The sequence below is a fragment of the Zootoca vivipara genome, chromosome 2 (genome assembly GCF_965207765.1).
Source record: "Zootoca vivipara chromosome 2, rZooViv2.hap1.1, whole genome shotgun sequence".
NCBI classification, from domain to species: domain Eukaryota; kingdom Metazoa; phylum Chordata; class Lepidosauria; order Squamata; family Lacertidae; genus Zootoca; species Zootoca vivipara.
Genome location: NC_142584.1, coordinates 113,645,023 through 113,657,285, shown reverse-complemented (window position 1 = coordinate 113,657,285; position 12,263 = coordinate 113,645,023). Strand labels below are relative to the sequence as shown.

General features: G+C 47.9%; 1 protein-coding gene across 1 annotated transcript; it reads left to right on the top strand.

Moving 5' to 3' along the window:
• Window positions 1-2,753: 2,753 nt before the first annotated feature.
• On the top strand, window positions 2,754-10,751 carry LOC118081359 (uncharacterized). The gene is made up of 4 exons (XM_088663925.1): window positions 2,754-3,075; window positions 5,606-6,387; window positions 9,239-9,347; window positions 9,661-10,751. The coding sequence occupies exons 2-4, from the start codon at window positions 5,674-5,676 to the stop codon at window positions 10,647-10,649; spliced, it is 1,812 nt and encodes a 603-aa protein (XP_088520051.1). The 5' UTR covers window positions 2,754-3,075; window positions 5,606-5,673; the 3' UTR covers window positions 10,650-10,751.
• The last annotated feature ends 1,512 nt before the right edge of the window (window positions 10,752-12,263 follow it).

Here is a 12,263-nt window from a genome sequence, read left to right as displayed (position 1 = left end):
TGAAGCAATCCTGTTCGGCATCTCTGCCTTTTGATGCTTCAACATGCATTGCCCCAACTTTTCATGCACATACTTGCACTCATAAGGACTAGAAACCTGAATTATTATTTTAAAAGAAAGCAAGTGGAGAGTTGCAGGAAGCAGAATTCTGCAGCCAGTGCTGATCCAGTTCTGTGCTGTGGCAGCACTCTGCCCCGGTTGTCCCTTATTACAATAACTATCCCTTCATTTGGGATGCATTTTCCGTCCTTTTTAAAGAATACTTGTTTAATCCCAGTGCCCCTTATGTCAGTGAGAAATTGCAAGAGGAGGATCAAAATCAGCCAGAAAATTCCAGAGGGCTGTAACTTTGTGGGATGTTCCACAGAGGGCTATAGGTTCAATCCCTGGAATCTCCAGGCATGTCCCTTGCAGACTGGGTCAGAATCATGCTGGCTTGCCTCACAGGGTTGTTGTGAAGGCTTACAACTAGACGGGTGTCAAGCACTTTTGAGCACTTGAAAGCGCTATACAAATGTTAGGTAGTATTTATTATAAGAATGGATTGGTATTATTACAACGATAAGCCTCCGAGGAATTCAAGGTGGCACACTGGTTCTCTCTCCTTGTTTTATCCTCAAAATAATCCTGTAAAGAAAGTTAGGCTAACTGCCCCAAGTTCACTTACTACCTGGCTGAGTTAGGGTTTGAATGCTAAACCACATGACCTTGTACTGAATGGGCGCTTTTATTACCCAAAGGGCAGGCTGGGGGGGGGGGGGGCAAAAAATAGACTCATTTTTTAAGGGGGGACTTTGCTTCCTGTAGTAATACTTATCTGCTTGGAAGCAAGTCTCACTCATTTCTGCGGGGCTTACTCTCCCACTGGCTGCAATCCTACACTTACTTACCTGGGAGCAAGCCCCACTGAATTTAATGAATTTGCTTCTGAGTAGACAAGTATGATAGGATTGAACTGCAAGCCCCACCCCATTGTAGACAGTGGGACCTACTTCCGAGTAAACTTGCACCTGAAATCATCAGAGAATGCATCAAAATAAGAGACCAGACATTAAATTGCAGGAAAAAAATGTGCACCACTCAACCAATAGCAAGCACTTTCTGGGGTGGGGGCGGCGGATCATAGCTAAGGGGCGGAGTATCTGCCTGCGTCCCAGATTCAATCCCTGGCTGTAACCTGGCTGATAGAGATCCTCCAGTCTGAAAGCCTGGAGAGCTGCTGCAGAACTGAGCCATTTGGACTCTTGTAGAAGGAAGCTTCCTATGCCCCTACATTATATTTTCTTTCAGAAGGCGCTCGGGGCTTTGATCACTTTCAACAGAATAAAATGAATGGAGCTCCCAAACCGGAAGCCGATGGGGCAGTTTGTGACTCAACCCTTTTCTATCTCTATGAGCCAATAGCGGCTTTCTATGAATCTATGTAATGTCTGGCCACCAATGATTTGTGGGAGAGCCTGCACCGTAGAGATTTTCTTTCAGAAAAGTAAAGAGTGACACACAGTCTGCGTTTCTGGTTTCGAAGATGGAGGGGAAACCTATAACCTTCCAGCTTTTGCTGGACTGCAACTTCCATCATCCCCGACCATTGGCCATGCTGGATGATGTGAGATAGGAGTCCCAACAACTTCTAGGTGGACCACACTCTCCACCCCCCCCCCAAAAACCCACTGCCCAACCAATATTTTATTGTAGCTGTAATTGGGTAAAGCCCCCCCCCCACCTTCCTCAAGACAACCTACAGCAGCATAGATGGGCCTCGTTTGCATGTAATAAGAGCCTTGCTGGATGAGAATAAAGGCCTCCTTAGTACCCAGTTTCCAACAGTGGTCAGCCTTTGGGAAGCTCGAAGGCAGAACGTGACCCTAAAAGTGCTCCACTTCTCCTGATCCCCAGCCACTGGTACCATTTCTGATCCTGAAGAAGTAGCATACAGTATATAATTATCATTAACAGTGGCCGTTGAAAGCCTTCTCCTCCGTTAATTGGTCTAATCCCCTTTTCAGCGCATCTAAGACAGTGGCAGTGAGTTCCACTGGTTAACCCGGTGCCGCTTAATATTTCACGCGACTCGTATTCTTTAGGGTTTCAACGGCAGCAAACCAGCCCCAACCTGAGCTCCCGACCTAAAACCAAACTACATTGCAGGGTTGTTGCGTGCGGAAATCTCGGTCTCTCATGGCTGAGATGCGGGGGTCATTGCAGCACTGGACTACACTGCAAGGCTTTTGTGTAGTAGCAACTCAGCTCCAGCCCCACCTCCAGCCTGGAAAGGGGATATGCTAACGATGCTCCTATACTGCAGGGTTGCTGTTGCAATTAACCCGCCCATTGCAGGGGGTTGGACTAGATGACCTTTTGGGTCCCATCCAACTCTAGTGTTTTATAATTCTGCGAGTCTATCTCAGTCTAAACACCAACCTGCAACGTTGGACTACACTGCCGGGTTGCTGTAAGCTAGAGCACCCCGCCCAACAACCCATAGCTGTCAAGTTCTCCCTTTTTTTTAAAGGGAAAATCCCTTATGCTGAATAGGCTTCCTCACGAGAAAAGGAAAAACTTGACAGCTATGCAACAACCTGTAATAGTATAATAATAATTATTTATTTCTTATACCCCGCCCATCTGAGGGATAATAGGCTAAATTTGCATTGGGATCATTTGCAAAGTCAGGCTTATGTTTTTTTTTAAAAAAACCTCACAACCTTGAATTGTATGCACCAAAAAAGAGAGGAGTTATCGATCCTTTTTCCATGGTTACTTTTCTGTTACCTGCTGGGAAACCGCGGTAAAATCCTGCATCTCTCCATAGATATCTATAAACAGATCGTTGGCACTGTTTTTTTTTAATGGTTTCTCCAATGTGAACCCGGGAATTTGCTATTCGCACCATGAAATGTGTCGCTCTTCCCTTTTCTCTCTGTACTCTGTGGATTTTTGGCGAGGGCACCTCTGTGATCATTTCCTCCTTATTCTGCTGTGGGAAACCCAAGCGGAGTTTGAATTTCCCAGGCGCCGCCAAGGCGAAATCGAAGGAGGAGAAGGGGCGGAAGAAAGCCTTGCAAAAGGGATCAGGTGAGTGCATGCAAATGCACTGGAGCTTCTCTTTCCAAGCCTGTTCTCTCTCCCCCCCACCGCAGTTCCTTGAGGACTAGTGCATTGTTCAGTGTAGCTTCCCATCTAAACACAAGGTTCCTAATCTTAGTACAGTATACCTAATAGGAAGGGATGATCTTGTCAGTGGGCCTCGCCTTTTAAGTTTTCTTCCTTCCCAGCTTTTGCTGGTTCTGAATATATCAGGGTGACCTGCTGCAAAGACTGCAGAGCTTTTTGCACCTTTAATAATAATTCTGTGTGCAAAAGAGGGCATGTCCTGCTAAGCTGCACCTGGTGAAAGAACCTCTTTTGCACAATTAATTAAAGGTACAAGAGCCTGGCCCCCATTTGCAGCCAGCCCAACCCCCCCCCCAGTAAATAAATGGAACACTGTGACATATAGTATACGATGATGATAAATATTGTGTTTTGTTTTAAGTTGGCTTGCGTTGTTAAGTGTATTTTATTTGCATATTTTTGTCTGCTAATATTAAACGAAAAGGCGAGGTTTAAGGGAGGGCACCTGCCACCTTCGTTGCATAGCTTTCAATGCACCTCTTTTCCCTTGCCCTTTTGCACCTGAGAGGTGTGTTTCTGGGATTCACCCTGTTCTTGTAGGTGTACATTGTTTTAACAGAATTTTAATCCTGCGTTTTTCTATTTTTGTAACCCACACCGGGAGCGTGCTGTGAAGGATAGGTGAGAAATTCTATTAAGATAGTTCCAATACATCATCATCATTATTTATTTCAATAAATAATGATGATAATAAATTATAGCTATAATAAGCCCCAAAAAATGACGAGGAAGATTTTGATCATAAATAAAATGAGGGAGATTTTGATAATAACTAAAAATAATAAAAGTACAAATAAATAATGATGATAATAAATTATAACAATAATTCCAGTATAGGATAATGACTAATAATAATAATACAATAAATAATGATAATAATAAATTATAGCTATAATAAGCCAAATAAATGATGAGGATTTTGATAATAAATAAAAATAATTAAAGTACAAATAATAATAAATTATTGTTGTTGTTGTTGTTTAGTCATGTCTGATTTTTCGTGACCCCATGGACCATAGCACACCAGGCACTCCTGTCTTCCACTGCCTTCCGCAGTTTGGTCAAACTCATGTTCGTAGCTTCGAGAACACTGTCCAACCATCTCGTCCTCTGTCGTCCCCTTCTCCTTGTGCCCTCAATCTTTCCCAGCATCAGGGTCTTTTCCAGGGAGTCTTCTCTTCTCATGAGGTGGCCAAAGTATTGGAGCCTCAGCTTCAGGATCTGTCCTTCCAGTGAGCACTCGGGGCTGATTTCCTTCAGAATGCATAGGTTAGATCTTCTTGCAGTCCATGGGACTCTCAAGAGTCTCCTCCAGCACCATAATTCAAAATTATTATTATTATGACAATAATAATTCCAGTAGAGGATAATGAATAGCAGCAGCAGCAATAATAATAATAATAATAATAATAATAATAATAATAATAATAATAAACAACTCTGGTGATGACAACCGAGGGCCTTCTCGGTGGTGGTGCCTGCCCTGTGGAACGCCCTCCCAACAGATGTCAAAAAGGAAAACAACTACCAGACTTTTAGAAGACATCTGAAGGCAGCCCTGTTCAGGGAGGCTTTTAATGTTTAATAGATTACTGTGTTTTATTCTTCTGTTGGAAGCCGCCCAGAGTGGCTTGGGAGACCTGGCCAGATGGGCGGGGTATAAATAATAAATTATTATTATTATTATTATTATTATTATTATTATTATTATTATTAGCCAGCTTGGATGGCTTTAAATGAGAATTGGACAAATTCAGGAAGGAGAAATCTATCTGTGCTACTAGCCGTAAAGGCTGTGCTCTGCCTCCACGGCTGGAGGCAGAAATGCTTCTGAATACCAGTTGCTTCTGAAACCACAGGAGGTGAGAGTGCTTTGGTGCTCTGGTCCTGCTGGCAGTTTCCCATTGGGGCCTCTGGTCAGTCACAGGATGCTGGACTAGATAGGCCCTTGACCTGATCCAGCAGGCAAACTTATTATGAGGAGCTATGAAGCAGATGAACGAGATGGTTGGACAGTGTTCTCAAAGCTACGAACATGAGTTTGACCAAACTGCGGGAGGCAGTGGAAGACAGGAGTGCCTGGTGTGCTCTGGTCCATGGGGTCACGAAGAGTCGGACACGACTAAACGACTAAACAACATGAAGCAGAAGTTCACAGGCAGATCTAATTTATTAGGCTTCCGATTCCACCCTCCACATGCCTTTGTGCACGACAGGAGAAGGAACTTCGTCTCTCCAGATGTTGCTGCACCACAACTCCCATCAACCCCAGAAAACATTGACGGGGGGAGTTGTAGTTCAGGAGCGTCTGGAGAACCAAACTTCCCTCACATCTGATTCTTTGTGGCTTAAGAGGATGAAAAATCTTTCTCTGGGCACCCCTTTCTTTCCTGTGAAGCACCTGGATTCTTTTTCTCCCCGCCTTTTGCAGCGAAACCTTCTTGTGGGACTGGCTAGCCGCGGCTTGAGCTTCGCCCGCCATTGGCTTGAAAAAGGAAAATGGCCACCGAGCCAGGAGATACGCTGACCTTGAGCCTACCGCCCGGTGCTGTGCTAAAGCAGAGGATGAAAGTGGAGGAGCCGGACCCAGCCGAAGTGGGAAAAGGCCTCGGGAAAGACTCTCGTGCCGTGCAGGATGGGAGTATGGGGGAATTCTGGGAGAGAAACGTGTTGGGCCACGTCAAGCAAGAGCCACAGAAGGGGTCGCAGCAGCCATGGGAGGCCCAGCTGCAGGAGTTCCTCAGAACGATGGAGTCTTCCCACTCCGACGGGAGAAACCCGCGCCAGAGGACATTGGCGTTGCGGGATGAGGCCCAAGTTGGCCCGTCTCCAGGTGACGCCAGGCCACGCCAGGTCCCTTTCCTGCCACATCCCGGAAGAGAAGCCAAAGAGGAGAGAGAGAGTGGGAAAGTGAAGGAGGAGGAAGCTGGTTCTGATGCACCGCGGCAACACTTCCGGCAGTTCAGCTACCAGGAGGGGCCTCGAGAGACTTGCACCCGGCTCCGGGAGCTTTGCCACCGGTGGCTGAAGCCAGAGAGGCACACCAAGGAGCAGATCTTGGAGCTGGTGATCCTGGAGCAGTTCCTGGCCGTCCTGCCCTCGGAGATGCAGAGCTGGGTCAAGGAATGTCGCCCGGAGACCTGCGCCCAAGTCGTTGCCCTGGCAGAGGAGTTCCTATTGAGGCAGCAGGAGGACGAGAGACTCAGAGGGAAGGTGAGAGGATTTAACGTAATAAATGGCCCATACCAAGTCAGACGCAGGTCAGTACTGTCTACACGGATTGGCAGGGGCTCTGCAGGGTTTCAAGCAGAGGACATTCCCATCTCTTGCATGCAACACAGATGCCTGAGCTACAGCCCTAATATGGTTCGTTCCAGTGGCTTTGTAAGGCCGCTCTATACATTTAAAGCCCTGTTGTGCTGCTTTAAACAGTCACGGCTTTCCCCCCAAATTCCTGGGAACTGTAGTTTATTTAGAGTACTGAGTGTTGTTAGGAGACTGTCTGCATAGAGCTGCAATACCCAGAGTGGTGTAGCAGTCGGTCCCAGGAAAGTCTGCATTGATTAAGAGAGTGAACTCAACTGCAAAAAGGGTTAATTGTGGGTAACCTTTAGGGCAGGGGTGTCAAACTCAAATTCATCGGGGGCCGCATCAGCAGTTTGGTCACCCTCAAAGGGCCGGTTGTGTCTGTAGGACTATGTGTCCACTCTTTATTATCATAAATTATTGTCACTGCATTCAATTATTGCTGTTTTTTGTAATAATGTAAGCTCATTCCCGCCCCCACGCGGATCACATTCCTGCGTCGTGCCACGTGTGTGGGAGGGGATGTAAATGAGGGAAATTTGAACAAAAGGTGGGGATCGACGGCTTCCGGGGGGGGGGCCTCAACTAAACCTTCGGCAGGAAGGAGAAAGCCACTGCTGGGATTAAAAACCTGCAGATGGAAAGAGGGCTTCCCTCTCCCGCCCTGCGCACACCCAAACCCCGCTAGGCAGGATGCCACACGCTGCAACCCACCCCATGCTTTAGAGAGGGGCAGGAACATGCGGTGCAGCGTCAACTCCCTGCTTTGCTTTTGCATCCTCCCTCCTCAGCGCCAGAGTCCCTTCCCCTCGCGCTGAGGGAGGGCAGTGGATTTCCCGAGGAGGAAGGCGGCGGCAGCCCCAGCGGACGTGCATCTTCGCCTCAGAGCTGCTCTTCCCCCCACCCGCGCTGTTGTCGTCTTCGCCGCCGCCTCTCCCTACCGGGACTGCAGGCAGAGGAGGCTTGAAAACCTCCCCCCCCAAAAAAATTCCCCTCCCACCTACTCAAACCGCAAGGCGACTCCATCTGGACCTCTACATCACGAGGGGCTGAGAGGAGGCGGCGGCAGAGCGGGAAGAGCAGGAACCCGTGCCGTCGCCGCCGCCTCCGTCCCGGCCGCCCCCCGGGGAGCAGCTCCGCCGGAACTGAGAAGCCAAAGGGCGGCTCGGGGGTGGGGGGCAGAGCAAAAGCCAGGCACCCTCCCGAGTGTCTATGAGAAGAAAACGGAAGAGGGAGGAGAAACCCGGCTCCATCAAGAGAGCGGCTGTTGCGCTTCGCCTACTTCCCCCTCAGGCTCACTCCGCGTCCCTTTCACCCGCTCGCTCGCCCACCTCCCGGATGCAGCCGAGGAGAGGAAGGGAAGCGGCGGGCGGCGGCTCCCCAGTGCCGCCTCACTCGCTCTCGGAGACAACAGCAAAGCCCGCCAAAAAAAAATCCAGCGCTGCTCCGTCCTGGCACCAACTTTACCGGCGGCGCCTGTATGGCTTTCCTACCTCGGCGGGCTTCCTCCTCCTCCTCCTGCATCTCACTTCCCCGTCTGGCTGCTGTGCCACCGCCTCGCTCAGCCTCATTCAAAATTGAAATTCCCTGGCCAAGGCCGTCAGCGCGGCTCCAGCGCCCCGGCCTCTGCCTGCAGCCCCGCCCCCGGTTTTGACCCTCGGCCAATCGCAGGCTCCAGAACTACTGTCGGCGGCTATTGTCGGCGGCGGCTACGCGGGCCACATGACAAGGTCTGGCGGGCCGGATTAGGCCCCCGGGCCTTGTGTTTGACACCCGTGCTTTAGGGGGAACTAGCCAGGATTTCATTTCATTTTCACTTTTAGTTTGTATACCACCTTTCTATATTGCTATGCGCAAGGCAGCTTACAAGCTGAAGAAACAACAAAATAGACAGAAAAGATCACACACATATTATTATTATTATTATTATTATTATTATTATTATTATTATTACTACCCCACCCATCTGGCTGGGTTTCCCCCGCCACTCTGGGTGGCTCCCAACAAATACCAAAATACATTAAAATATCACAGATTAAAAACTTCCCTAAACAGGGCTGCCTTTAGGTGTTTTCTAAATGTCAGGTACTGTAGTTGTTTATCTCCTTGACCTCCGATGGAAGGGCGTTCCACAGGGCGGGTGCCACTACCAAGAAGGCCCTCTGCTTGGTTCCCTGTAGCTTTGCTTCTCGCAGTGAGGGAACCGCCAGAAGGCCCTCGCCGCTGGATCTCAGTGTCCTGGGCATAACGAGCTGATCCAACACAAAAAGTCACAGTTACTTTAAAATAAACAACTCATATAAAATATTCAATAACTGATTAGAATGTAATAGTAAAATTAAATACCAGCAAATAATAATTAAACAGTTTACGCTTATCAATTGCAGTAAAGAATTACTAAACTATAATCAATAAAAACAACAGCAAGTCACAATGCATAAAATTCCACAAAAACATACAAAACTATCTAAAAGAATCAAATTGAGAAATAAGGATTCTTGTTGGGCAGAGGGCAGGGCTGATTGTCAACAGAAACATGGCACCCGCTTTTCGTTTGGAGGAAAAGCGAGCTGCGGGTCCTCCAATCTGGAACGCAGATGTGATCCGAAATAAAAGTAGGCCGGTTAAGCAGGCTAGTTTTCAACACAATGGTCCTGAAATAAGAGGATGGGTAGGCAACACAACAATCTGTGTGCTGGTATTTTATTTTATTTTAAAAATGAGACCCTCACTGTTTCTGTCTTATGTGCTGTTCAAGGAGGCGGTACGGGCCTTCCCTGAGATGGAACGGGCTCCACCAGATACCTGGCCGAGGCCTCACTTCAGGGAGATCAAGCAAGAGGCTGACAGAGATGCCACCTTGCTTGGTAAGGCTTTTGTTTTTATTTCCTTTACTTCTTTTTTATTTTTTTAAATGTGGGGCTCTGAAATCGCAAAAGGGAATGTTGAAGCTGCAGCGGCTTGCTGGGAGAAAGGGTGGCTATCCTGATACAATCATACCCTGGTTCTCGAATTTAATCCATTCCGGGAGTCCGTTTGACTCCAGAAACGGTTCGAAAACCAAGGTGCGGCTTCCGATTGGCTGCACCATACACTTCCTTCCTGTCTTGAGCCTGATTTCCGCCCACTTTCTCTGTTAGCAGAGGATAATAATACCTGGATTATTTCCCCCCACTCTAGCATGTTCTGCGGGGACACGTCAGAAGGAGAGGAATCGGTCGGGCAATCCTGAGGAACTGGAGCCGTTTGTAGCGTTGTCAAGGGAAGAAGAGCAGAACATCGCTGGTCAAGTGGAGGACTCTGAGAACCTGCAAGGAAACAAACCAGAAGCACAAGGCGGGAAATTCATTAATTCTGAGGGTGGGTACGAGGACCTTGATGACAGCATCATGCCACAGGCAGCCGCCCTGAAAGGTGGGCGGGAAAACACAGGGGTTCACTTGGGGCAAGTCCTCAGGCTGGGGTCCGATCTCATAGTGCACGAGAGGACACTGACAGGAGAGTCCCAGTACAAATGTTCGGTTTGTTGGAAAACCTTTTGCCGCAGGAACGTCCTCATCACTCATCAGAGAATCCACACCGGGGAGAAGCCGTACAAGTGCTCAGACTGCGGGAAAAGCTTCAGCCAGCGGTCGCACTTGATCTTGCACGAGAGGACTCACACCGGGGAGAAGCCCTACAAGTGCTCCGACTGCGGGAAAAGCTTCAGCCAGAGGCCCCACCTGGTCAAGCACGAGAGGATCCACACCGGGGAGAAGCCCTACAAGTGCCCCTACTGTGGGAAGAGCTTCAGCGACCGCTCCACCCTGACGACCCACAAGAGGACCCACACGGGGGAGAAGCCATACTCCTGCGCCGACTGCGGGAAGAGCTTCAGCGACCGGTCATCTCTGATCGCGCACAACCGGACTCACACGGGCGAAAAGCCCTACAAATGCTCAGAGTGTGGGAAGAGCTTCAGTCACCAATCGACCCTCATTCGACATGAGAGGATCCATAACGGGGACAAGACCCTGAAGTGTTTGGAAGCTGGGAAAAACATCGTCTCCGTCTTGGGGGCAGATAAGAGACCCCGCTTGGGGGACAAGCCCCCAGTGCCGTGGACCAATTCTGTGAGCTGGGGAGAGCCTCTGTCTCTGAGCCTCAGCAATGCCCCTTCTGAAAAATGAAAATAATATCATAATCTGCATCAGAGGGTTGTTTGGAAGGTGACAAATTTTAAAAAAAAGGTAAATAAAATAAAGATGATGAAGCATTTTGGAAAACGAAAAGGGTGCTCATAGTCTTTTTTTGCAGATTCTGATTTCACCCTGCTAGTTTTGCTAACAGTTATTTGGAAACTTACTTTATGGTAAACCATACTTTATGGGGACAGAAACGAGCCACAGCAAACCTTGGTCTTACATGCTCCCCCCCCCTTTGGCTTTTTACTTGTGAAACTCCTCGAGTTTAATTTTATCATGACCCAGTGAGGTACAAAAAAATTATAAATTGCAATATAAATTATATAAGCTAGTCCCTCCAGTATTATTTACTGCCTTGTAAGGTGGCAGCCTTTACTTCATCCAAGCAACAATACTACAAAGAGGCCTCTCTCCTCCAAAGCTGCAACAAGTCTCAATGCAACTTAGAATCATAGAATCATAGAGTTGGAAGAGACCACAAGGGCCATCCAGTCCAACCCCCTGCCAAGCAGGAAACACCATCAAAGCATTCCTGACAGATGGCTGTCAAGCCTCCGCTTAAAGACCTCTAAAGAAGGAGACTCCACCACACTCCTTGGCAGCAAATTCCACTGTTGAACAGCTCTTACTGTCAGGAGGTTCTTCCTAATGTTTAGGTGGAATCTTTCTTGTAGCTTGAATCCATTGCTCCGTGTCCGCTTTTCTAGAGCAGCAGAAAACAACCTTTCACCCTCTTCTATATGACATCCTTTTATATATTTGAACATGGCTATCATATCACCCCTTAACCTTCTCTTCTCCAGGCTAAACATACCCAGCTCCCTAAGCCGTTCCTCATAGGGCATTGTTTCCAGGCCTTTGACCATTTCTGTTGTCCTCTTCTGGACACGTTCCAGCTTGTCAGTATCCTTCTTGAACTGTGGTGCCCAGAACTGGACACAGTATTCCAGGTGAGGTCTGACCGGAGCGGAAGACAGTGGTACTATTACTTCCCTTCTGTGGGTTTTCGTCTCCTTCTCCTGTTGTGAGTTTAAGAGCAGTTTCATGGGGCAGGGGGAACAAGACTCAGATAAGGGAAATGATGTAACTGCCCGTACCGCCCCTGCAAAAAACCCAGAATTGCTCTGATAAAATCCGATGCCCCTAGGATTGCAAATGCTTTAAAGGAGAATATTGAAACTTCCACTCCGTCACTGACTTCCAATGCCTTGCCTAGTTTGAAGCATGATTTGCTTCATTTATTTATTTGATTTATATACCACCCCTCATTCGAAGATCACAAGGTGGTTTACAACATAAATGAAAAAAATGGTGCAGAATTCACTCACAATGAGACTGGAGGCCCTCTTACAGAACTCAGCTTTCTGACATGTTTAGTGGAACTGAAGTTTCTTGGGGATGTCTTTTGAGGCAAACAGATTCCAGCTGTCCTTTTTAAAATTATTATTAACACCTTTATCTCTATTACACCTGCTCTCTGTTCAGTTAAGGTTTTGTGGCAGACTTAGCTTTTCCTGAAGACACTCTTTCCTCACGACACAAAGCAGGCCCTGCTGCTCGGGTGTCGATTAGCCCCAAATCTTCATTTTGCATGGTCCT